The sequence below is a fragment of the Strigops habroptila genome, chromosome 1 (genome assembly GCF_004027225.2).
Source record: "Strigops habroptila isolate Jane chromosome 1, bStrHab1.2.pri, whole genome shotgun sequence".
In the NCBI taxonomy this organism is placed as follows: Eukaryota; Metazoa; Chordata; class Aves; order Psittaciformes; family Psittacidae; genus Strigops; species Strigops habroptila.
Genome location: NC_044277.2, coordinates 11,798,616 through 11,825,291, shown reverse-complemented (window position 1 = coordinate 11,825,291; position 26,676 = coordinate 11,798,616). Strand labels below are relative to the sequence as shown.

At 41.8% G+C, this 26,676-nt stretch overlaps 1 protein-coding gene across 1 annotated transcript in view; it reads left to right on the top strand.

Moving 5' to 3' along the window:
* Positions 1–26,676, top strand: part of FER1L6 (fer-1 like family member 6) — a 63,780-nt gene that overhangs the window by 10,719 nt on the left and 26,385 nt on the right. The window contains exons 3-20 of the mRNA XM_030505628.1: positions 1,417–1,543; positions 2,165–2,219; positions 2,313–2,444; positions 3,174–3,236; positions 7,074–7,152; positions 8,624–8,780; positions 9,935–10,121; positions 11,672–11,864; positions 12,870–13,219; positions 16,347–16,455; positions 18,135–18,315; positions 19,214–19,334; positions 20,654–20,754; positions 21,426–21,516; positions 22,303–22,422; positions 23,327–23,479; positions 24,793–24,979; positions 25,531–25,655. Coding sequence (XP_030361488.1) covers positions 1,417–1,543; positions 2,165–2,219; positions 2,313–2,444; positions 3,174–3,236; positions 7,074–7,152; positions 8,624–8,780; positions 9,935–10,121; positions 11,672–11,864; positions 12,870–13,219; positions 16,347–16,455; positions 18,135–18,315; positions 19,214–19,334; positions 20,654–20,754; positions 21,426–21,516; positions 22,303–22,422; positions 23,327–23,479; positions 24,793–24,979; positions 25,531–25,655 — 2,531 coding nt within the window. The remainder of the gene's footprint in view (positions 1–1,416; positions 1,544–2,164; positions 2,220–2,312; positions 2,445–3,173; positions 3,237–7,073; positions 7,153–8,623; positions 8,781–9,934; positions 10,122–11,671; positions 11,865–12,869; positions 13,220–16,346; positions 16,456–18,134; positions 18,316–19,213; positions 19,335–20,653; positions 20,755–21,425; positions 21,517–22,302; positions 22,423–23,326; positions 23,480–24,792; positions 24,980–25,530; positions 25,656–26,676) is intronic.

Below are 26,676 nucleotides of genomic sequence, written 5' to 3'. Positions count from 1 at the left end.
ACAAAAGACCATTGAACTTCTTACTAATTACAGACATGTTGGAGTTTATTTATCTTCTGCTCCATGAAATGTACCGTGCCCTACAAGATAGACTGTATTGTAGTTTGCTTCAAGTTTTCCATGTAAGCATTCAGATCTCTCTTTATTTCAATCATTGATTGAAATATTTTTGAATCATTGGGTAAATTGGAGTCCTTCTGCTGCATCTTCATCTCTTTTATTAGCATCTTTGCTGCTGATGTTTGAAGTATCAAAAATGCAGCAATCACCAGTTGTTTCTTCTCTTGACTGGGATTTGGGCTTAGGAGATCTATTGGGGAGGTGTGTAGTAGGGGAATGTTATCACTCACTGAACCATTTGTATTTTCTGTCAGTGGATTCATACAGGGGAATAATTCATGCTGGTTGGTTATACACAAACATACACATGGTTATTGAAGGGAAAAAGGATAGCGATTCAGACAGTAAAATGTCAGGGAGATGGAGATGTAAAGGGAAAGAAGCATTGCAGAGAGTTTACATCTCAACAGAAACAACATGGAACACACACGCTGATGCCTGACCCCCACCTGGTGAGAAGTTTCATCTGATTTATCCTCAGAGCAAAGAAAACAGACTGCTACAAGCCCATAATCAAACAGCATGCTCTAGAGTAAATAGGGTATGGAGGGTAGTCATGGGAACTTGGTGCTACAGGTGCAAAACTATAGACAGATGCCTTTGCCTCAAAGGCTGAAAATCACGCAATGCCTACATGGATACAGAGACAAGTTCACCTTCCCTGTGCTCCAGGGAGGTTGGACAAGAGCCAGAGGGGCAGTTGAGGAGCATATATGTGACATGAGATTGCTAGTAGAGTAACCTTCATGGAGCTGGTTCATGCCTGGCTGCCTTGCAACACAAGCAAGAGTTGTGCCTGTCTGTACCTGTCTGTTGGTTTGCCTCCGAGTAAGGGCTTGTGGAAGCCAGCTGAAAAGGAACATTCAGCCCTGGTAAGAGCTGTCCAAATGAGTTTTGCAGTGGATGGTCCTTTGCTACCGTCACCAGTTTCTAAACACCCCTCAAGTGACCATACCTTTGCAAAGAGACAAGGAAACATCACAACCCTTAGTCTTGTTTTGTAGTGGGAACACAGTACCATAGAATACTTGCAGAAAATGCACTTGTATGTGTTTCATTTCATTTGGTGCAAGGTCATCCATAGGGTATTGTTGGGCAAGTTATCTTTACTGTTTCAGGTACAACTTGGCAGCCTCTAGGCCAGAAATAACTGCTGCTCAATACAAACCACTACTGTATCTCTATTTGTGATACCCAAATAATTAAATATTCAAGTCATGCTGATGAATTTTCTGTTAGCTTTTTGCTACTTGAAATCAGAGGTGATTTTGATTTCTTGATTGCTTTCTTCATCAGGTGATCATGGTGAAACTGCAAATCTTCAACATGGCACTCTCAGAAGACAAGAAGAGGGAGAGGAAGATTTAATGAACAGTGATGCACTGTCCGATGTTTTTGGACCCTTAAGCCCAAAGAGGAAAAGGTGATCCCTTGTGTACCTCACCTAACATTACCCTAAACACCTTTGGCATCCTTTTCAGGAATGGTCTTGCCCTAGGGTAACACATCTGCTGACAGAAAATCCATTTGCTGACAGCACTGATCCCTTCACTTCTGCTCTCCCACATGACAGAGTGGGATGTAATTGTCAGCAAAATATATCAGCTAGAGAGAGATTGTCACCAGATGCTATCCAGTGCAGGGAGAGATTGAAATGGGTGCTAAGAGTGCCTCAACTGTGCTAATGAACTCTGCTAATGAAAATGAGTCAAAGGGGACAGCAGTCTCTATAGCCAAGAGCTTGTGTAGTTGTTCTTTTCATACAGGGGAGGAATGGAGTCAAGTTTAATAGGATCAACAAGTGAAATCGTTCTCGTGCATGGCAGGTAGCTGCACTGGTCTGTGGATGCAAAACATTTTCCTATTATCAAGTGTATAAGAAAGACAGAGATGGTCTCTGCTGATGAAATCAAGCATAACATTTCCCAACAAAGCTACCTGCCATAAACAATGCTTGCTTAGTGACGAAAAGTCTTTCCAACACATGCCCAAGTACCAGCTCTTGCTTAGAAGTGCCTAATGACCTGTTTTGTCATTTAAACAGGGCAAAGCTGATGACCAGAATTCATGAAGAGGAGATGAAATCCCAGAACTACCAGGTGAGCAGGGTCATGGCCCTTATGCACCTGTGACATCCCCAGGCAGGCTGGACCTGAGCCCTGGAGTGTGCATGGTGTCCTTGTGCCCCACAGATTGCCATCACCATCATCGAGGCCAGGCAGCTGGTGGGTGAAAACATTGACCCTGTGGTGATCATCGAGATAGGTGATGAGAAGAAGCAAACAACAGTAAAGGAAGGCACAAACGCTCCTTTCTACAATGAGGTAGGTGCTTTCTTTTGAAGAAGGCACTATCTTCAATGGCTCTGGGTGGCCTCCACCACTTGGTAGCTCAAAATGGGGTGAACTAAGTTTGTGGCACCTTCCTATCTGAGCAGGGAGATCTGTCCAGGAGCTGTTTGAATTTCAAGCTTGACCAAGAACCACTAATAGTTCCCTTGGGTTTAGCTTTATTTGCTCTTTCTCTTCTCAGGCACTGTCCATCCCATTCCCAGCACCACCCACTGCATCATGCCCTACTACCACTGCCTCTGCATTTTTTCAATTGATCCGTTTGGGAGCTTTGTATAAACTGCCCCTTCCCCCCCAATCTCTTTTTACTTCCATTTCACTGTTTCAGTCTTTCCTTGGCATGTCTTGGTCCCAGCTGGTGATAAATGAGACCAATACAATTGCCCAAACCAACCTTTGTGTTTTCTTCTGCCTCCTGTGCCTTTTGACATTACTTTCTGATGTGGGATGAGGGCCACAGGCATTTGTGAAGGGCAGTGCTGTGCAGCCATGCAAGGAGGAGAGTAGAAAACAGATCTGGGCCACAGCAGACATGATCCAGGGAGCAAGGAAAGAGTTTTGTTGTGTGGACCACCACCTTTCCAGTAGCTCCAGTGTCTTACTGGGGCTCTGTGCAGTAACCCCAAAAGCTAGACCATGCTGCTGACTGCGCTGGCTACCAGCACAAGGACAATTCTGATCTGCTGTCCCCTTTTCCCACAGTACTTTGTGTTTGATTTCGTTGGACCGCAGGTGTTCCTGTTCGACAAAATAATCAACATCTCTGTAAGTACCTCAGAAAGCTTAGCACAGTAAGTAAAGGTCATTGTTGTTTGTGTGAGAAAAAGAGGAAAGGCAGCTGGCAACGATTTGTAGGAACATTACCCTAAAGGAATACTAAGCGTGCATTTTCAGGGGCACTCATTGCTGGGTTGGCAGTCTACAAGGTAGAATGTGAAAATTCAGCTTAGTTGACTCTAATCAGCATTGTCTTCCTCCCCTAATTTTCAAGCTGCCGCTTATTTCAAATGATTGAGTTGAAACTTGTGGCTTGCCTCAGTTCCTCAGATAACAACTCTTTCTAACTAAACTGTCTAGGTGCCTTATCCTCAGCAGTAGCTCTCGGGCTGTCTGGGAGCGTCAGTGACATGCTATTAGCATGGAGCATGGGCTCCAAGTGTTCAGTGCTGTATCCCGCTGCTCACTGTAAGTAAAGTCCTGGTGAAGCTACATGACATCTCAGAACAGCCCAGATAGGAGACACACATGCTCTTGGACTTGAGGCATTAGATAACGATTTATAGTTTGGAAGGCCAAGTCTATGGAGCCATACTAATTGTCTTAACTGAGGCTCATCACCACATTTAGCAGAGCTGCTAAGGAATTAAGGAAGATGTCATGAAACTCTGGACAGTGATGTATTTTTATTATTTGGAAATATCACAAGCTGTGCCTTTCATGAGCCATTTTTCTTTTCTTTGCATTTCTACTGCCAGAAGTCCTACCACTTGGCCAGAGAAATGAGCAGTGAGATTTTTGCCCCAGGAAAGGTTCTTTTTCCCCAAAGTGCTTTGTCCATTTCAAATGAGTGCACCAGGAGAGGGTCTATGCGGTTGTGCTTGACAGAGACAGGCAGTGGTCAGGAGCTATAGCAAAGCTCTGTGCAGAACCTGTTAGAGATGTTCACTGTGTATCTGCTTTGCTGAGCCACTAATAAAGTGACTTTCCCCAGCTACAGGAATAAAAATTGTTCATTTACACATGGCCAGCTGGACAGTATGAAATTCATACCTGCATAAGGTGCCTGCAGATCTGACCTTCAGTTATCCCTGAGGACAGAGTTTACTATAGGCTGAATATGGCTCATCTTTTGCATGGGAGTGGGTATCATCTCACTGTTATGACTTATATCAAAAAGTATGGCCACTGTATGTGTTTCTGACATAGTATCAGCACAGCACCAAGGCGCCAGCTCTTGTGAGCTACTGCTCACAAATTCTTTGCTCACAAATTCTACTGCTCAAACTCTTTTGACAAGGATTCCAAATATCCAGCGATGGAGAGAGGAGTGCCAGCTTTCTGAGTGTGATGGGGGTGTGGGGAAATGTGTCACAATTACCTGCTTTAAATCTGCATCGTTTCATCAGGCTCAGCAAACTTACTTGATTTATAGCTGGTGAAGGTGGAACACTAAGAAATTAAAAGTCATTTAGCTAAAAATGGCTTTAAAAACCCCAACAAACCACAACAAAGTAACCCAGCACAAGGCATATGTATGCTACTGAAAAAAGAGATTCATTACCTTGCAACATAGTTTTGGAGAATGCAATATATCAGGGGAATAGAAACAAATAGAGGAAATACGTGTGTTTGGAGTGAAGGAAACTCTGAGGGGTGGAAAGTTTCCCACCACTTGCTTAGATGAATCTCACCTAAGGAGAAACAAAGATTGGCAGTCTCCATTACCAACAATTGTTCATGCACCGAATTTGCTTAACCTGTGAAAAAGAACTCATCTGCATGTGGAAGCTCAATGAAAACAAAAAAGATGAGTGCCATTGTCCATCAGTTCAGCAGTTAATCGAGCTGCATCCAAACCCTGCACATGAGGGCAAAATGAGATTTTCTATTTCTCAGCACCTGTTAATTAATAGATATTTTTTCTTCATTTATATCTTCCACTTCATTCCAGCAATCTTGTAGTAATGCTGTGTTAAAACTGAGATGCCTCTTTCATGCTAAACCTGTGTCTCCAGTACTGAAATACTCCTCAGTTTCACACTATGTGTGATTGTCCTCATTAAGAAAATTTGAAGAAAATCCTTCTGTCATCTACAGAGTCAATCAAGTGTGAAAAGACACCAGCCTTTGATTAGATACAATGTAGATGTGATGCTCCCTCTCAAAGAAGACAAGAGGTGTTTTCTCTAAGCTTCATGCTCACCTCCTTTGTTAAATTAGAAAAAATATGATTAAAAAAAATTACTAGAAAGGATGCAGAGCATTTAATAGAAGCAGTGAGTTATTTCCTCTGTGGTTAAAAGCAATGTGTGCTACAGGGAATGGACACCCTCATTGATTCAGTGGGAACAGGAGCATTTACCCAAGGGCACCCCATTCTAGTCCAGTCTCATAGGAGCGAGGGTCTGGTGCTGTGATGGGACCTGGTATCATTAGGGATTGAGGAAAAACAGCACCAGTGCAGGAAGCATTGGCTTCATACTGACTCCTCTCCCACATGAATGTTGCTTAATTTTTAAGCTTTAATAGTAAAGTAAATAAAACTGCTCCTTTGCCCACTCTTGATTTTTCAGCCCTAGAAACTCTTTCCATGTTGAAGCAAGGAATTATCAAGGACAACTGAGTGTGTTCCTTAAATCACAGGGGAACAGTGGCTCCAGGCTCTTAATGGGGAATGACATTATCCTGCAATGAGAAACCTGAATTTTCTGGTAGAGCTTGATGAAGATTTCAGTGATCTTTATTTTGGAATGTTATGTCTTCTGGTCTTGAAAAATGCACACAATAAAGTCACATGAAAAATCCAGTGCAAAATCACAGAAATCTTGTATCGCAATAAAGGATGTGTAGGTCCAAAGCCAGGGTATGATGTCTTCCAGATTCCTAAAATGTCCTCAGAGCCTTGGTTGTTCAGCTCCAGCATTTAAATTGACCTTGTGTGGACATAAATCCCATGGGCTTAGTTCCTTTTTGCAGTTTAGCCAAGGCATTCAAGACAATTCAGCCTGCTTTCAGGAGCTTTTCCACAACTAAGAAAGACGTTTCAACCTTTTAAGCTGTTCTGAAACCAGGTCAGATACATTTACAGATTTATTGAGAAATACAGTTTCAGAGCCAATCTTCCCTTAGAAGATGTTGCTAGACTCTGCCTTGTCTGTAAAGTGAAGCATATGCATGTATTTGAAAACCAGGCACAGAAATAATTAGGTCCAGGAATCACGACACAGGAAAATTATTAATTAAATTTGAATTAAATTAAATTAAATTAAATTCACTACTTGGCAGGAAGGATAAGGAGACAGACTCGCTGGGGCCTGCTTGCTCTCACATTTACATGTATATGACTTCTCTGATTTCATTAATATTGTGGGGGATAAATCAGAATTAAGTCCTTCATGTACACATTGAAATTGCAAAGAAGCACTCAGTTCTTTCTCCTCTGGGGGTACTCTGTTCTTATGGCAATTCAGCTATTGCACAGAAAGCGATATGATTTCTGCAGCCTAGTGTGAAACCATTTATGCCCCACGTGCTTATATTAATTATGATTTATTTATAACTGCCAGGATAAGTAATATAACTGCATCTGCTCTGAAGACACATCCATCTGACTCCTGCTGTATATAATCCTGGGACCTGGAATGAACCTATGTGATTCTACCTGGATGCAACTATGTTGGTTTCTAAATTAGCATAATCTTGGGTAAAGGACAGATTTCAAATGCTTGCTGTACCTGCTTTGGCTATGTACACCCAGTTTTGGATGGTGGTGGATGTCACTGCTTATTACCTCTGAACCAAATGGCATCTTTGGATTGCTTTTTCTTATGCTGGCTGGATAGAAAGAGAGTGACATTCTTTAACCAGCCTTTTTTCTAACAGGTTATGCACAATAAACTGATCGGGAGCATGCTGATCGGCTCCTTCAAAGTAGATCTGGGGACAGTATATGGTCAGCCAGGTAAGTGGTGCATTTTTTGCCCTTTTTGTCTGTTAAATGAGAGGTGAGGCAAGGAAGGTGAGGAGCGGGAGGTGTGCTGCTTTTCCACCTTAGACGCTTGTGGTTTATGCCAAGGAATAAACTTAACAAGGTTTTTGGAAGGGTTGTTTTCCTATTTGGGTACCAGAGTGCCAGCCATATTTTTGGCAAAAAGTTCAACACTGAAAACACCTTGACAAGTGGGAGGCACTTATTAAGGATGGTTTTCTTTAGGGGATCAGAGTGGGCAGCTGAAGGTTCTACGAAACCTAGTTCCATTCATTCATTACAGAGCATCCAAAGCTCTGCTGCATGTGTTGGAGTGGAAGGAGTGAAGGGAATGAGAGCTGAATGGCGTGTGGAAGGAACAGTTAGGAGAGCATGAGACGAGAAGAGGGGCAATGAGAGAGAGGAGATGACAAAAAGCTCATGGTCCATCCTCAGAGCTGCCCAGTGCCTGAAATTTGAAGCTAGGAAAAGATAACCTAGCCTGGTTTTGGCCTTTTTTTACAACCATCCAAAACCCATTCATCTTTCTCTCTTCCATAATTGCTCAAGGACCTGGTCTCTTCTCAGTCTTTGGGAATGAACATGTTTAGACCACTTGCTATAGATGTCATCCAGATATGCAAAAGGGGAGGGTCATTCAGGCCACCCTCTCTTCAGGGCTGCTGCAAGAGTCAATAGAGAGAAATGGCCTGACTGAACAGTCTATGTCCGTACTCACCGCATTTGCTTCTCAATTCTGTCCTGTATTTCCTGCTCACATTATTACAGCAGGGTGGTGTCTGAGTGTTGACCTTAAGCTCATATCCCGGGTACACTCTGGTCTCTACCTCCCACCCCTTTACACGCCCAAGATGATGGCCAAGGACTTAATTAAGGTTTCAGGACCTTGCTCAAGGGGTGTTGCTTAAGCAGGGCTGCAGCAAGGGCTGTTGTGGGTCAATTTTCTTGTGCATTTTCCTACTGGAAAGATGGAACTGAAGCTGCTTCTGGCTGCTGCTTCTTCCTCTGGTGGCTCTCCATTCTCCTTCTCCCTTTCTTAGCTGGCTGGCAGTGTTATGCCTGGCCGCAGGTCCCAGCAAGGGTTTTGCTGACAGAGAGTTCTGAGATCTTCAGTCAGTTCTTATCAAAAAGTTGGCCTTTACTCACAAAGCCTTAATTCAGCTGCTGAAATCTCATCCAACCTTCCACTAATCTTTAGTCACTGATCTCAGTAACTATTGATGAAAGTGAGTTTGTTCCTGATGAGCTCTAGATCAATCCTTTGTTTGCCTTTTTGATCACACAACAGTTTGAACCCTCAAGCTGTGCCTGGTAAACAAGTGTGCTTCAGCATGGTCCTTCTGAAAGCACAGGTGTTTTGTTTGCAGTGCCCTTTCTGGGAGCAGAGAAGTATTTGCAATTTTTGCATCCTCTATTTGAATGTTTAAGTTTGTCCATCTTACAGGTCATCAGTTTTGTGACAAGTGGGCGCTTCTCACAGACCCTGCTGACATTAGGACAGGAGCCAAGGGGTACCTGAAGTGTGACATCAGTGTGACTGGGAAAGGTGATGCAATACAAGCTATGCAGAAAACAGCTGATACAGAGGAGCAGATTGAAAAGTATGGCAACATTTTCTTTTTTACTGCTTCCTTCTTTACCAAGTGCTCATTGCAGGGGGGTTGGACTAGATGACCTTTGAAAGTCTCTTCCAACCCAAGCTATTCTGTGATTCTGTAAGAGTCCTCTGCCCTCCTTTCAGTCCTTTCCTCGCTAACTCAGGGTTAATAGCAGGATAGCATTGTATACCTGGCTGTTCTGATGTGCTCAAGCAGAGTTTTTACAATCTTCTCAACTAAATTGAAGGGCATGTTAGGGTCACTTCTCTGCAGCTGATAGGGTTGACCATGCTCGGTGGCTAAGTGCCAGATTTTCCCTGACAGAAAGTTCATCTATCTAAAACCAGTCAAATATTTTTGAAGTATTTCTGAAGAGCAGTGAAATATGAAGAAAAAATACGAGAAAAAGCTATTCCTTCTCCTCTATCATCAGATGTGTGTGCATGGATATTTTCCATATCCTTAGATAAACTCAAGTGCATTAGCATTCTCCTTGTAAGATACAGAAGTTTAATGTTATAAAGCATGCTGCCAGCATACTTTAAATTTAATAGGAGCAAAGTTTCTGGTCAGTACTGACATACTGGGTCATGTCCATGGAGAGTCACCAAAAGGATGGAGGGCTGGAGCATGTGGTCTACAAGGAAAGGTGTGGGTGGGGTCCTGGTAGTGGTTTCTCGAGCCTTAAGAAAAGGAGGTTCAGGGATATTCTATATGAAGAGGGCAGGGCCAGACTCTGTTCAGAGGAATACAGTAGAAAGGTGAGAGGCACTGGATGCAGGTTAGAACAAGGGAATTTCAGAATGGAAATATATTTATTTTTTTTGCCATGAAGGTGGTCAAATGTAACAGGGGCCCAGAGAGGATGGGGAATCTCCATCCTTGGAGATACTCAGAATTTACTGGATAAGGTCCAGAGGAACCTGGTCTAACTGGGCCTGGTTCTATATCACATATACAAGTTTGCTGAGTGATGCTTTATCATTTTCTCATGGTAACCAGAAAATGTTTAGTTTAGATGCAGAAGCAAATTCATACACCTTTTTGTATCTTCTCATGACGCAGACTAAATTGAGATGACAATTTTGTTGGGAAAAAAATATTACTTCATTGTCTTAGTTTTCAATGTTAAGAAAATGGCTTCTTTATTCTTTCAGGAACCTCTTGATTCCCAAGGGTTTTCCATCTGAAAGACCGTGGGCCAGATTTTACGTGAGAATTTACAAAGCAGAAGGACTGCCGAAGATTAACTCTAGCATCATGGCTAATGTCACCAAAGCATTCATAGGAGACAGTAAGGACCTTGTGGATCCCTATGTGGTGGTCATGTTTGCAGGTCAAATGGTAATTGGGATCTTCTTGATCACAAATGTAGGCTTTCTTTCCCGTTAGCTACAGCGGGTGATTATGCTGATGTCCTTTAACTTGTAGTTTCATTAATTAATACACATATTTCTGACATCAGAAAGAAAATTTTCGGTTCTCAAATTATGCAGGAACAAAGTGATGGAAACACTTAATGCCAGTTCATCTAATATCAGCCTCACAGCAGTAGGTTAGAGTAAGGCAGCAGGAGGGGAAAGAGAATTCTGTAGATCTGTTACTTAGACATCAGGTTACAAGACAACAGATTACCTAGTGTGGTATTAGGTAAGTGCTATGTTCTGGTCTCCCTAGAATGAAAAAAGGAAGCAGTAAAAGAAATCAGTAAAGATAATTCAGTCTGGATTTTAGGGCAGTGAATTATTCTTCTGTAATTCAGGACCCTTGCAGCTTTTCTGTGGGTAGCAGAAGAGGAAGCATTTGATTAGACTCTGTCTCAGTGTTGTCTGGCTTCATTGCTCCTGGAGCTCCTTCAGCAGATAGCTGCTGAGAGGGGCTTCTGACTTTGGTGGAAGAGGAGCACAGAGGAGGTCCAGGGGCCTGGTTCCTCTGGGGTACATCCATGAAACACCATATCAAGGAGCTCGTGTAAATTCTTGGTATAAATAAAGAAAGAATCAAATTATTTTAAGCCAGAGATGCTTTCTGTGTACAAGGAAGTCTCAGAAAGAACTCCACTTAGTCCTTTACAGATGTTTCAGGCATGAGAATGAGGTCCTTGCTGCTGAAAGCAGATGAAAACATGTTTTGTTGTAAATTCAAATTGCAAAATATTACTTTTCAAACTAGTGTAGATTAAAATGGTCAAACACATACAGCTACCTCAGGTTTAATAGAGGGCTGAAGAAGACACAAAAATAGGTCACTGATGTGAGTTTGCACCCTGGTGTGTAAAATACGGATTTAGAGGTATCATTGGTGGGTATCCTGGCTCAGTTCTCCCCACCAAATGAGAAGGTAGAAGACTGTGATATGGTTCTGCCATTTCCTTCAGGCTACAAGAAATTACTCTGGTCTCTGCCTTCCTAACATACAGGCATATGCCCAGAATGCAAGCCACAGTAATAATATTTTATACTAGATAAATTGGCTCATTTAAGGTATTTCCATTGGTACATGCAGCCTGGCAGCTGTAATGAATTTAATCTTTTATGAGACAAACTGCGCTGCACTACCATTACCCAGGTATTTCAAAAGCCATTTGAAGGCGTGCAGTTTGCAGCAGAAATGCCAAAGTCTGGCTTCACAGATATGCTTTGCGCACAAGGGCCCTGTTCCAGGCTCTGCTGTGTGCAAGTGAGAGTTCTTTAGCCATAATGTGGTCTTTTATTAGCTACGGAGGGGAAAGTAAACAAGCTAGTAGAAAAGCTGAATTACTTTCAAGATAGATAGGGTATTTTTGCTTTAAAAATGACTGGAGAGATATTGCTAAATGCAGTTTGTGCTATACTCGTTGCCATTCTCCAGAGTCTGACCCCTCTGGGGTTAAATTTGTTGGACTTTCATTTCAGGGTAGGACAACAGTGCAAAAGAACTGTGCAGATCCAGTATGGCATGAACAGATTATCTTTAAGGAAATGTTTCCTCCACTCTGCCGAAGAGTCAAAATCCAGGTCTGGGATGAAGGCAGCATGAATGATGTGGCCTTAGCCACCCACTTCATTGACTTGAAGAAAATATCAAATGAACAAGATGGTGACAAAGGTAAAGGGGAAAATGTTCCAGAATATGCCCTAAAGAAAAACCTACTTGCTTGGGATCTGGGCACAGGCTAATCCCAAGCCCAGAGCTCAAGCAAACATCCATAGTTTTTGTTGGTTCTGAGACACTTCCTCTTGCTTAATTTGAAGTTATGTTACCTTGTGCTCAGTGCATGGTTGTCTGCCGCTGACTTTCTTGTTATAGGGCTGCTACACAATTTGGTACCTTCTTTGTGACTGTGGCAATAGTATAGTCTATTAGGGATGACCGACGTATGTTCGTAGTTCATGTCAGTTTTTGTCAGTCAATGAAAGCACAAAGTGCAAATCCTGGGCAGAGCAGACCTGTGGTTTTGACCTACCCAGTAAGAGCAAAGTGTTTCGGTAAGGCTCAATTGGGTGTTTGACAGCCCAAGGAGGTACCATCGACTAGTGCGTTTGTCCTCACCTATGTGAGGTAAAGCTCAGTATCTGGAGTCTTTTCACTGATGTTTGAGTCTACATGTATAGCCTTATTTATGTTGTGTGATCTCTGTGTGGAACATGGTCAATTATCACAGCTCAGCAAAGTAACTCCTTAAATTTGGCAATTTAAATGTGTATCTGAGTCCTTAATCAGAAAATAAAAAATAAATCATATAAATTGAGCAGTGACATGGGCTTGGGAACAGTTTGGAGAGGGTGAGAAAGCCTCCATTCCTCTTCCATCATGTCCCAGTCCTCATTTTATGGGAGCAAGCTCTTTTTTCAAGAGGTGCAAATGCCCCAGCACTTATGGTATGAACACCTTCTAAGAAAGAGCTACATACCAGCTGAGTCCCTGGTGGGACAGGATCCTTGGGCCTAAGAATTGCCCTCCAAAACTGCTCTATATGAGGTGGTCCCCACCTGCATAGAAATGGGTCTAGGTTTGGCTTTTGATGTGCAAAAGGCAAGATTTCTCGGAGCAGACAATAAGGAGACCATGTAACACCTAATGGAAATCACATAAAAGGTGCTTTATCTCCAGGGTTTTTGCCTACCTTTGGGCCTGCCTGGATCAATCTCTATGGCTCACCCAGGAACCACAGCCTCATGGATGATCACCAGGAGCTTAACGAAGGTTTTGGAGAAGGAGTCTCCTTCAGGGGACGTCTCTTCATTCAGATTGCTGTGGAGATACTTTCAGGAGGAGCCCGTGAGTCGAAGTTTTCAAGCATTATCAAGGATATCAAATTGCCATCTAAAGATAAAGACTTCAAACCACCCAAAGGAAAGGACAAAACTGAGAAAGCAGGAGAGGATCGCAAGTCAGCTTCTCCTTCAGATAAGATGAACTCAACTGAAGTGGAAGTTGAGCCATTTGATGTGCCTTCAGAGGTCGGTATGATATAAGAGTCTGATTGACATATGTCTCTAAACCTCCAAGGGAGGCACTGATGTGTGTGTTTGGATTCAGGTCATGTAATACTGCTTTTATGTTCTCCCTGCAGCTTCTCCGTGCCTCCATAGTCTTGGGACCTTCCCATAACAAAGCAGCACAAATGGAGCATAAAAAAATCTCAAATAGGACTTGGCTTCCATAAAACTTATTCTCCTGTCCTATTGTCCCATCTGCATTAGCTGCACCCATGTGTTCCTACTAGAAACTCATATGGTAGATCTACTAAAGGACAGAGGGCCAATGGGGGCAGATGGCAATTATGAAGTCTAATTTCCTACATTCAAGAAAATCAGTAGTTTTCAATTGGATTCAGTAGGGAATCACCCACATCGGGTTTGTACAAATGCAGCGAGATACAGCCTAGCCTGTTTTACCCTTCTCCTTTAACCCTGCACTGTCGATGTAGTACTCTCTTTAGGAGAGGGGCTGCAAATCATGTGCTCAGTTTCCACTGGTGTTTACTGATGTTACTTTCCTAACTTCACCTGTTGCACTGGGTTACATCATGGGAAGATCTGTGCTACGATGCTTTGAGAAGGTTGTGAGGTTGAGGCAGGGCATGTGGGCTCAGGTCCTGAGCCAATCCTTTAGCTTTGATTCTCTGCTCCATCACATCACTTTCTGGAGCAACAGCACATTAGTGCATATGCAAGCTCAAATTTTTTACCCAATAAACAGGAAGAAAAATATTCTCATAACCAATTTCCTTCCCACTTCAGTATGTCATTGATCAGAATTTTGGCTTTTGTAGTGGGAGTCCTACCTCAGTGCTTAAGGCACTCACATCCTTTGTTAGATCTGATTCTTGGTCTTTTGACTCCAGCTGTATGAGTAAATAGGAGAGGAGTAATTATTCTTTGGTCTTGAGGCCTAGCCTTGACACTGTTCTTCCTAGGCCTGTGCCCTGGCATTGCTTGCTTGAATGCTAGCTGGAACAGGTCAAGGAGTGTGTTAGCATAGAAATAACATGGGTAACTGCAAGCCAGTTGTGTGAACCTGTGCCCTGGTCTTGATTTATATGCTCATACAGCTGTCCCTCATCTCTTCTCTGAAAGGTGTGATAGAGGTGACGTGAGAAGAAATGTATTTCCATATAGATTTTCCTTTATATGGAAGAAATCCATTATTGTGAGTGGCTCAAACACTATTGTCTTAGATGCTATCTAAATATTCCAGGTAGAGGAACAAATCCTGCTGTAAGGATTAATAAGTATTAATAGTAGTAAAAAGAATTTATTTCTGGCTACTGGCCTCAGTTTCAAATACAGGATGGATAAAAGGCAACAACATAATAAAGTGATGCTTGATATTCTTTTGGTTTTAACATTCAACAATGTGGCATGCTACAGTAGACACAGTACTTGTATTACAAGTACTGAAAGGAAAAGCGGGAACTGAAGGCATTACAAATAAGGTGAAAAATGTCTCATAGAGCCTGTGAGACAACAGAGGCAAATTACCCAGCCTCACAGCACAACTTTATTGGCCTATTCTGGCAGCAAGAAGATATTAAACATTTGCAATTTGCTTTCTTTAAAATGGGATATCTCCCATATGTGTGATATGTGTGTCATAGTCTCTGAGCCTCAGCTTCATTAGGCATCCTGTGATCTCCGTTTGTGCTGAAAATCATTAAGGTACAGTGAAGCTAAAGCTACTCTGGTGTTGCAATCTGTTTGTGGTGTTAGCTTTGATATGTGATGCTGCTAATCCATTCACCGAAGACCTGTGCCCTTTTACTGTGCATAGCAGAGGTTTTTGAAAATTAGGAGAACATGGACTGTGTCAAAAGCTGTTTCTGCTTTGCGGAAGTCAGGGAAACATATATTAACTCACAGCTGATGTTTTATTCATTGCCTTACTCTGTTGCAAAAGTAGCTGGTACCGATCTTGCCTAAAGGGCTTCAGTATGCTGGTGTCCGTGCTGTGAAACCAATAGAGTTTGCATTGGAAAGACTGCAGCAGTCAGGATGTAAATGTGGGGAGAACTCAAATCATAAAATGTATTTCCTTTGAGCTTAGTCTTTGTTTGGGGCTAATAGCTTGTTTTGTTAATGACCCAAGAGCACTAGAGGTGTCAGCTGGCCTTCCTTGAGTGAGAGTGTCTGCCAGGAACAGGGAGACGCTCAATCTCCAATGGGTTTAAACAGAGTCTAGCAGACTCTTAAAACTCCACAAAAGGTCTTTTCACTTTGCACTGTTTGCTGCTGTGCTGAGACCCTTTTGTTCCTGTGCTTCCAAATTCTGTCAAAAGCTGAAAACAAGGTTACTGGGCTACTGGTTTCTATGCTGTGGTGTCAGGGAAGGCAAAGAGAGGAAGGCTGCACCCCACCCCACCTTTGGGCCTGTGGTTTAAAACACAGTGGGATAAAAGAAAAAATGAAGGACTGCTTGGTTTCTATAGGCTTTTGCACAGAGCTACCATCTAAAATGTGGATACCAGAAATCTTTGGGTCTTACTAGTGTCACGGGAGGCTGCGTGTCAAAGTCTTGACTTTGGGCATGGTCAAAGTCTTGATAGTAGGAATACATGGGCAGTAGGCTAAAGTCATCCTGGTGAAAACAGAGCTGGGCAAGCACCCCTCTATCTGGTTGCATTACGGTGGCAGCATTTGCTATTGCAATGTAAAGAAAGACTACTGCCACACTCACTGATAAATGATTTATATCAGTATGGTAATATTTGGTTGCTGTTGCCCTTGAACTGCCATACATGTGTAGTTTGGATGATGAGTAAAGAGTATCTGGTGAAGATGCTGAAGCCATTTAATAGTGACTACTAGTGAGGCAGAGTATGAAATGAGGGGTAGTGACTTTTATGTAATCGGTTATGATACAACTGGACAATATTGCAAAACCAAAGTCACACAAGCTTATCTCTTTTTCCAATCATATCAGTTTCTCAGAGAAGAGATATTACTTCTTCCTGCAAATTGTGCCTCCTTGGAGTGATGTATCTATGACAGTAACACAGCTGCTAGACTTACAGAGACTCCTCTGTGTTGTAAAAAAGAGTAGAAGGTGAAATAAATGTCTTTTTTCTGCCTCCGTCTTATCCAATAGATCTATGAAGAGAAATTTGAGGAATTTCTTCTCTTTGGGACATTTTTTGAAGCCACAATGATTGATAGGAAGCTTGGGGACAAACCAATAACCTTTGAGGTTTCTGTTGGTAAGTGTGAGTTCGTAAGCTCTTCTCCAAAGCAGAGAGGGAGTCTCAGGAGGAAGGGGATGCTATGTGTCATTGGCAACTGTGTCTCAGTGTTCAGGAGTCAGCTTCGGAGTAGGACTTACTTACATTTGAATAAAACCCTGATCATCATTTCTCTCGATAGCAGTCAAGCTGGGCATACTGATACCTAGCTGTCTCTACTCTCAAATGCCCTCTACTAATACAAATCATCTTTCCCACTATATACAGCAATTAACCCAGTATTAACCTCCTAATCTCTTGGCAGACCAAACTCAAATAATTTACTTCAGGGCAGAGTTCATTCCATGGTGCCCATTGAAATTAGTCACTGGCTGTAAAGGAGCCCCTTTGCAGTGAGGATCCATGTGGACAGTCTTGGCTAACCCTGCTTAGCTACATGTGGGTCTGTGAGTGTAGCATGGGTGTCATGAACAGCCAAGCCTCAAAATGCATGCACCAGCTTGTCCTCTAAGATCCTCCTCGTAAGTCCTCTTGTCTTTGCAAGTAAAGCAGGTCTGTAGAGTGTGAGGAACCTCTTCATGGTGGAGCTGAATTCTCCCCAGGAGCAGACTAAGGAGAAAATGAAGATATTTTTGTGAACATTGAGTGGATAGTTTCAAAGCTATTCGAAGTTTCAACTGTAAAGCTACGTGTGCAGGGAAAGATGCCTGTGACAAACAGGGCAATCAATGAGTGATACTGGTTCCTGCTGAAACTTAGGAAGCAGAGCTGAGAATGTCACTAAACTAATTCCTATAGTTGTGCAAGAAATTCTACTGATTCTTGTCAGAAATAGTCCTAAAGATGAATCTGGCTTTCAATTCTGGACCTGAATGTTTACCAGCTACCTGTGCAGCTGAAATTTGGATGCAAGTTTGGCAGATGGCCATTATTTACATGAAAGGCTGGACCAAAAGTCCAGATCAAGATGTTGTACGGGGTGATTCAGCACATCCTTCTCCTATACTGAATGTTTTCTGCCTGTCTCCCATAAAGGCCGTTAATTACCAATCTGATGAATGCACCTCATTCCTAGTGCTGGTAATTGCCCTTCAAGGCAAAATCCTATCAGAGAAGAACTCTGCTAATGGCTGTGTCATTAGCAGAGTTGTCTGGCATTAGTCTTGAAGCTGGGGCCTCAAAACATTGTTATTACTAACTCTGCAACTCTATTCTGAAATTTGCTTGTTTGAAAATGAACTTTAACACTTCTGAGATCAGACTTTCAAATGATCATCCATATGTTGTAAAGAAGACATACATTTACTGTATAAATCAAACACATATTGGGGCTCCTGAGTCTAGAAATATCACCAGCAGTATCAGTTTTGCTTCTGAATTTCTTTAGCAAAAGCAGAAGTTCCTGGGCTCTAACAACCTGGGATAGCAGCACTTAATGATGTGGGGTAGTATATTAGGTATGTATATATCACATAGGGCAAATAAGGAAGCACTGTCCTGGAGTCTGAAAAGTCATTGGGACTGACATACTCTGTCAGGACCTTTATAAACTATGGTATGGCCAGAACAGCTAATGAACAGGAAGAGATAAATAATTTCTACTGCTATGACTGGACTTTCTGGGTTTTTTTTAAACCTCGTTTAGTTTTATCACTTCCAAGCTAGTAATCTCTTCACTTGTAACCCTGTGTCTCTAGGTAACTTTGGGAATATTACTGATGGGGTGTCAGCAGGAGCTGGAGGGAAAAAGAAGACACGTGGTGGAGAAGCAGAAGAAAGTCTGTTGCACGAGGGGGAGGATGAAATTTATCCTGACCTAGGAGTACCCCTGACATCCACCACACTCCCCGAGAAGCCACTGATCACAACTGGGAACAGGTAGGATCTGTGTTTCAAAAACTCAGCATGCAGGACTCTGGTTCCTATTTTATAATCCTGTGGGACTCATTAGCAAACACTGGCAGCACTAAACAAGTTGTGTGGAATAGAGGCTTTAAAATCCTCAATAACATCTTGCACAACAGTAAATTTTCTGAACTCCAGTGAAGTGAATGAGCTCTGAGCCATTTCACACTCATACTCTGATCTTGGACTCATAGGCTCTTGAACTTCTGGTGTTTGTAAAAGGGCTGTGTTTACCAACTGTACATTGCAAGGCTTTAGGAAAGCATGACTCCTTCAGTGCTATCCCTGGTTTAGAGTCCTATACTGTGATCACAAGTAACAGCTACCCAGTGACCAGCTGTGCATTGAAGAGCTGATAAGATTTTAAGCCCTGCTCCTTTTTCACAGAATCACAGACTGGTTTGGGTTGGAAGGGACCTTAAAGATCATCTAGTTCCAACCCCCCTGCCATAGGCAGGGACACCTTCCACTAGACCAGGTTGCTCAAAACCCCCTCCAACCTGGCCTCGAACAGTTCCAGGGATATGGAATCAGATGGATTCCCTTGTTGCTTCCCAGCATTAACAGTATTTCAGAGCTTCTCTGCATGCCTTTCTGCCTCTCTGCTTGGCTTTTCTCCCACCCTGGGAAGCACTGAAATTAGGTCCATTGACTTCAAGCTTTTCTACTTTTTTTCCAGGAATCCCACAGGTAACATAAGTGATCCTTGTGTTTGTTCTTCCTGGTCTTCGCTGGTTAGCACATGTGATCGTCTCCTGTCATGTCTTTAGTTTCTGTCCTATGAGAGAGCCCGAAACAGTTTTACTTTCCCATGACTACTCCTGAATTCTTCTCTCACCTTTATGATCTGCTCTGTACTCTGTTTTCACAGGAACTACCAGTACCTGCCGTACAATGAGAGGAAGCCCTGTATCCTTGTCAAGAGCTACTGGGGCAACCAGACCTTTCGTCTGTACTCTTCCAACACTCTTGAGAAAATGGCAGATCACTTGGTAAGTGGCAACCATCCTCCCAGGCTCAGCAGAGTATGGCAGTGAGAGGTCAGGTTCCCCAAAACAGGCCTTCAAAATTTTCCCCAACTGCTCTCTTTGCTCTTCATTTTGTGAAAGAGTAGCTTATATCATCCCCTTCTCTTTTTCTTTCTTTTTTTTTTCCCCCAAATTGCTTTAATCTACTAAAACTAGTTGAATATTCCTTTCCACAAATTTTTAATTTCTTTTTGGCTGTAAGGCTATTTTCTTTTCTCATAAACATTTTATTCTTTGTAAGAAGAGCCAAATAATTAAAATATGAGATATAGAATAAATCTGTCTCCTATGGCTCTTGCTTTGATGTCTTCTTACCCAGACCATATGGTTTAACCTATGTTTATGCTGCAGACTTTTTAAAGGACATTTTTTTGGTTTTAGTTTCCCTAAAAACATTGATAGAGACAAAATGGCATATCATCTCATGGGCAGTCACTGTGATGCTTTAGTCATAGTGTTTTCCCATAATGAAGTTTCTTTCTACCCTTGTTTGATGTTGACTATGAACAGTCCCAACAAAGCAGTAGTTTGTTGGGTTTTCTTAAGTAACTTCTAGTGTTGAATATTTTAATTTGGGGCACTCAGATTAAGAGTCCAGTTCATCCCTCCTTTATCCTTATACACTTCATGAGCAACAATACTGAAGTCATACTTATGCAAGGTATCGTGAGAAGGCTTATAGGCCAACGTTGCAAACTCAGGTAATTGAAAATTTAGTATCTAAATATGTATATGGAGAGATATGTTTGTCAGTGTACCTGAACACCCACAGCCCTTGCTGAAAACCCAGCCACTTGTTTAAGTTTGTAAAAACAGACTCCATTTCTCAATGATAGCAGAAGGTGTTGTAGTAGACCTTGCATATGGATTCAGGTGCCTACTAAAGTTTAAGATGTTAACTGCAGCAACTTGCTAAATTCAAGCAGCAGGGCTGGAAACAGAACCAAGGAGAAGTGCAGTTTTATTTCCTACCTAGTGGAGAATGTTTGCCACTGACTTTTCTTTGTCAAAGAGTTGAGAAAACAAAGCTGCTCCGAGTAGTAGAAGTTTGGGCTACTAGTTGGAAAGGCTGGGGAAAGGTTGAACTAAATTATGCTGCTGGAGTCTTCTGTCTGTGCACTTCAAGCATAGTGATATGTCAAAGGTCTTGTTCTGTCAGGTTACAAAGTTACAGATGCCTTCCTCATTCTTGCTGGTCATACAGTGAATAATAGTATTATAACACTGGCAGAATGGCAAAGTGCCCTCCTTTACGTAACGGCTTTTTCATGTGTTTTTCACAGGAAGAATCATTAGAGCAAGTAAAGGACTTGATCAAAGTGTCAGAGATTGCATCTGAGGAGAAAATGAGGACAACCCTAAATGATTTTATCAGTCAAAGCAGGTAACTATGTTTACTGGAGGCATACAGGAAATCGACTTTGTATGTTGACCATAAATTTGAGGATAGACAAGGAAACTGATGATAGCAAAAAAAGTTACAGTAAACTTATTGATACTGATGAGATATATATATTATTTATTCTGCTATAAAAGCAAAGGCCTTCCCAAACTGTGGTTTCTATTTATACAGCTAAAATAATTTATTGTTCTTTTCAATATTCGGTATTCACAGTTGACTACTACCAAACACTGTTGTATTATTTTGGCTTTATGGACTCTAAGCATAGAATGTATATGGGATAAGTAGAATTTAATAAACTGTGTGATAGTGTGATAATAAACTGTAAAAAAGTGCAAGGTTAAGATAAAAACAAAGGATTCCACATGCTGGCATAAATCACCCAGAGGCCTCTGTGTCAGATTTCATGGCTCAAAATAGATATAAACCCTAATTTCTAGATATTAACCCTGTTTCTGTGAAACATGGTGCAGAGTTTTTGGACTCCATTGTTTGGATCTTACAGGTGCTCAATATTTATTTTAGAGAATTCCAGCATCTGTGTCTTGTGGTTGATGTCCTGGAGCAGACAGAGAACATTTCATTCCAATGTATTTTAGCAGCTCACATTAAAAAAATAATACATCTAAGGCCCTGTTATTCTTCTGTCCTAGGGCCTTCATTACCATTGCTGAAAAGAGGCCAAAAGGGTTGAACTACACTGCTTTGGACAAAAACAGACTCATGCTGTTCAAGCAAGAGCTGGTATGTATATTTTTTCCTTTAAGTGTTGATACAATGATGTTAACTGAAACCACACTGGTTGTATATATTTTAATTTCTATTTTATTTCACCATACTGGAATGCTTTGTAGTTAATACAAATATAATATCCAAGAGCATTTTGTTTACTAATGAACCTCACTGTGCTTAATAAAGAGTTGTAAAATACCCCAAAATAATTCAGAACCTGATGTTTTAAAATACAAATAAGCCATTATAATAATGAGCTGATTTTTCTTTTCCATGCATCTTACAATGGGATGATGCTGAGTTCAGTGGAAAACCACTAAATTAACACTGCTGTTAGGCATTTAATTACTGTGGTGCGCTGAACTTTAAGACTAGTAAAGTCTGGCATTTGGTATTCCTGGACCTAGTCACCTCCTGCAGGCAACCAGTGAGAAGAAACCAAACTGGGTGGAGGTTGTCTGAATGTTTATTAATTAGCTTTATTTCTTGTTTGGAGCACAGAACTTAGCTGTGAGCTCTGCCAGGACCAAGACCTAGGCAGTAATCCATGTCTTCTGGGACTTCCATACATGCAGTACACATACAAAGAAAGAGAAAATGGAGGACATTCACATTTTATGTTATTCAGCTCCAAAGAATTAATCACTTTCCATTGTGACAAAGAAGATAATTGTTACCTTGAACCAACTGTCTCCATCTTCTCTTTTCACCTGGAATCAGACTGTTTTCTCCTTCTGTGTCCAGTTCAAACTACTTTATAATGCATAAAAAAATATTTATTGTCTTTCCTGACTGCAGGAAGCAATGTCCAGTGATGCCAAGGGAATTGTTCAGCAGCAGAAAAAGAAGATACCACTGGATGAAATGATGCGTGAAACTCAGAGCTTTATAGATAAAATTCGGTTCTTGGCTGATGAGGTAATCCACACAGAAATTTAAATTTAGATAAGTTTATCCCATATGTATACTGGTGGTTTGGGGACAGCCTGCTTTCTGACCTGAATTCACGCCTCCACTTGTATGGATGCAATGATTTTGGCTGGTATGAGCTCAGGGGTCTCTATACTATATTTCACTGTGTGGGCACTGCTTAGACATGCTATTAAGCCTGAGAATAACAGAAGAACAGACATGCTTGGTCAGGCCCAAATCCAGCCAGTGGGGTCCTGTCCCTCTGAGAACTCTCTATGCTAGCGAACTAAACAGGTCTATGGCTATTCCCTGGGTCAGACATCAAGTGGCACAGCCTGGCATGGTTTGCAGCTTACATCCTTCCCAAAACAGAGTGACCTTGCTCACCGTGCCTCCTGGGAACAGCCCCTGAGCTGGTCTTTACTTCAAACCATGCTCAGGCTTTGCTTGAGGAAACGATTTTTGGACAGGGAAAGGCAATGTTATGGAGCATCCTCACAAGCAGAATAGATGATTGTACACCAGTGCTTAAGTCTGCTCCTTTTTGGTTTGCTGGTATAGATGAAGTTGATGGTATTTCCATGATAGGTACTTTTACGTTAAGCAGTTTGTGGGTAAGTTATTTCCTGAGACAGGATTGTACCCAGCTTTTTAATTTTAGTTTCTCTTGAAATGATTTATGGAGTGGGTGCTCCTTAATCACTCTACAAAGCTCTTTACCTTCAGCTGAGCTTAGGACTGGAGGTTGGGACTACAAAGCCTGAAGTGACAGCCTCTTTTAGTCTGCATGCACATCTGCCACTCCACAGGAGCCATGAGGGCATCAGCTCTTGGTAGAGCGTATTTTAACAGTGGTGGTGGCTTATAGAAAGAATTCAGTTTGAGTTCAATATTCTTCATTATTTAACAGCCGCAGAATACGGTGCCTGATGTGTTTATCTGGATGCTCAGCAACCACAAGAGAGTTGCATATGCAAGAGTCCCAGCAAAAACCATACTCTATTCCCCAGCAAAAGAGCAGAGAGGCAAGGACTGTGGGAAGATTAAAACCCATTTCCTGAAAGTAAGTTTGGGGTGCTCTGCAAACATGGGTAATGCCAGGGGACATTTGATATTCAGATTTCTTCCAAGGATTGTATTTTACTGGCTCATCTTTGTAATGTACTAAAAATGTGCACAGGTTTATATCTGCCATCTATTATTGTTTGCTTCTTACACTTATGCTTGTCCTTCTTTAAGCACGTATCACTGCTAGGCTTTTGGTGTATGTGTAATTAATTCTCTCACTACTTGTTATGGCAATAATATAGCATTATTTATGTATAAATGTACACATAAACAGATAGAAGAGGCACAGCCTCTTTACTGGAAATGATGCCAGAATGCAGCACACTGGGAAGAGACTGGTAAGAGATCAGCACACAGCAACTCAGATAGCAAGGAAACCTAGGTATTCAGAGGTAATACAGCAATTGTTTATGCTTGCTACCTAGAATGTGCCTAGGTTTGTGCAATATATGTCCAAAATATTGTTATGGTTTTATGCATCTGGAAGGAAAGTCGTAGTGGATATACTCCTACGAAGGGAGTGTGACCGGTAGTACCTGGCAGTGGAATATTATGCAATGTAATGGTTACCGTAGCCACCAGGAAAAGCCCAAACACACGAGACAATAGTTACTTTGTATAATGACTTATCAGTGTTTGTTTTTTTCACCTGAACCTGCTGGGAGCACTCCCTTAAAGCACAGCTAAAATGCAGCTAGAAATACATAAGCTCATGATAGTTGCCATAGGTACTCGTTAAGCACAGTGCTATTTGCCTGCATGCACAAAAAATGCCACAATTAACTCTTCTGCCCCTTCAATATCAAGAATTACCCTAGAAACAGATAATACTAAACAGTGAGCTTAGCAGAGCTACATGAAGTGGGAAGGGAGAGGAAAGAAATACCAGTCTTGTTTGTCAAGACTAATACTGGAATGTTTTCTGACCTGCCCGATGGAATAATATTTTTAGTAAAACATGGGACTAACTATTGGAGACCAGCAAAACTGCATGAAATGGAAGGTGGGCTAATCTGGGAAAACTAGAGTATCAGCTGGCACTGACATGCTTGCAACTCTTAGGTAGTTTGCACAAACCTCTGCATACCAGGCAGTATGCCATTTACATAGACTTTCAACAGAGCATTTCTTCCCTAAGAATCATAGAAGTTCTTTGTGCTAAATGAGTCTCAGGGCCGCTCACTGTGGCCCTTTAACAGTGATTCAGTTCAGTGAATGCTCCTTTATTTTACTCTGGGTTGGTAGGATTCAGCATCCAGCCATATCTTTCTTGTGAATTTATGGTGATGGGTGGATTTTTTTCTTCAGTTACCAGGCAAGCGCCCACTGGGCTGGACTGTGCAGGCAAAGGTGGACATCTACCTATGGCTTGGACCTGCCAGCTATGCCCACAGCATCATGGAGGATTTGCCCATAGGATATGAGACCGAATTGCCATCTAACACCAGCTCAGGGCACAGTGTGGTGCCCTCACCTGCTTGCCTGCTGTATAAAAGTAAAGCTCTGTTTCTTCTCCATGTTAGCAATTAAGAGATACGGCCCCTAAAGCTCTAATTCAGAGGGCAGCAATGCCTCTAATTTAAAGTAACTGTTCTAAAATGATCATGGCTTAGCATCTCTTCATTAGAAAAGGCTGGGGGTTTTTGCCAAGTCATCAGCCCTGACACTTTATGGATGTCTAGGAAAGAAAGGACCTGTTTGCTTGCAATTTCTGTTCTCCGTCCCGTTGGTCTGTCTCCTTGTAGTGAGGAAACATCCTTCACTTTTCCTGATGAAGCTACCATGTTGAACACCTCATAGATAAACCAGTGATGGGAGATAAAAGAGTTAATAACCGTGCAGTTACATTGGACATTGATTTTAAGTGAACACAGAAGTCTTACACAACTTCTGAGTGTCCCAGGTATCTCTTTAGTGAGACAGTGCTAGCAACAGTTGCCCTTGTCAGATCCCAATTAGACAAGAGATGATGAATCTTCCCTTCCTACTTATGTGCTGCATCAGTTCCATGAAGCTGACTTTACTGTTTTCTTTGCACTGACATAGCCCTGCACTTCTTCCAGCTGAGAGCCCACATGTATCAGGCAAGGGGGCTCATTGCAGCTGACAGCACTGGACTTTCCGATCCTTTTGCGAAGGTTACTTTCACATCACACTGCCAGACCACAAAGGTAAGTTCCAAAGTCTCTTTCAGTAGGTGAAAACCATTTCTTTCCAATTAAGTCAAGAAAAGGAAAAGTCTTCATTTTGCAAGGAGGTACCTAGCAGGAGAAGTTAGCTGCCTGCTGCTTAAGGGCAACTACTGAGGGCTGACTGCAAGCTAGACAAAAGTTTAGGTGTAACCAGCTACTCTAACATGAGGTTCAGTAGCACTAGTTTATCTTAGCTCAGATGTCAGATTCTCTGGGGCTACTGGGACTTTGCAGCAAGTGAATTATCTTTCTCTACATCTTTTTCTAGATGTTTTAAGTTTGGGCTGTTGTCATTTCTTGGCATGAGGATGAACGCTCATGGTTTTCTTTTCCTATAGTCTATGCATGCAATGGTTGAGCAAAGAATTAAGACCTTCATATGGCTTCTGCAGCCGTGTGAGCCTCTTTGTGATGGAATTCAACAAAGCACACTGTTGACTTTAGAGTGGCAAAGTTGAAATGAGCTGAAAACGGAGAGGTGTGACTCTCTTCACCACTTGAACGCTTCAAAAATATAGCCATAGGGAGTGGTCTCACATCTCCCTCAGGCATCTCCAGGGGGCAAATGGGCAAAGTAGAATTTGGCCCAGGAAAAAATAGGATTTTATAGGCACAGAAATGTTAAGTTTATTCACTGCCTGAATAAAATATTGCAGCCAATAACTTGTATGTTTTTAGAAGATTGCCAGCCAAGTGCCAATAAACTGTAGTCAGGAGCCTTATTTCCATTTGAAAGAGTGATAGCAGATTATGAGGCATTTTGCAGTTGTCATATTTTTCTTCTTTAAATGTCATCTTTGTTAACTGTCTTGGCAGGAAATATATTTAAAACATTGTCTACAATGAACTGCAGTAAGTGTCCACATAAGCCAAATTACAACAAATTAAAAACTATTTATTTATTATCAGTGGTTCATTACTTATTTTTTTTCATAGTGTTACGTATCATTACACTGAAGTAAAAACAAGTCTGAACGAATGGACCCTGGACAAGTGAAAA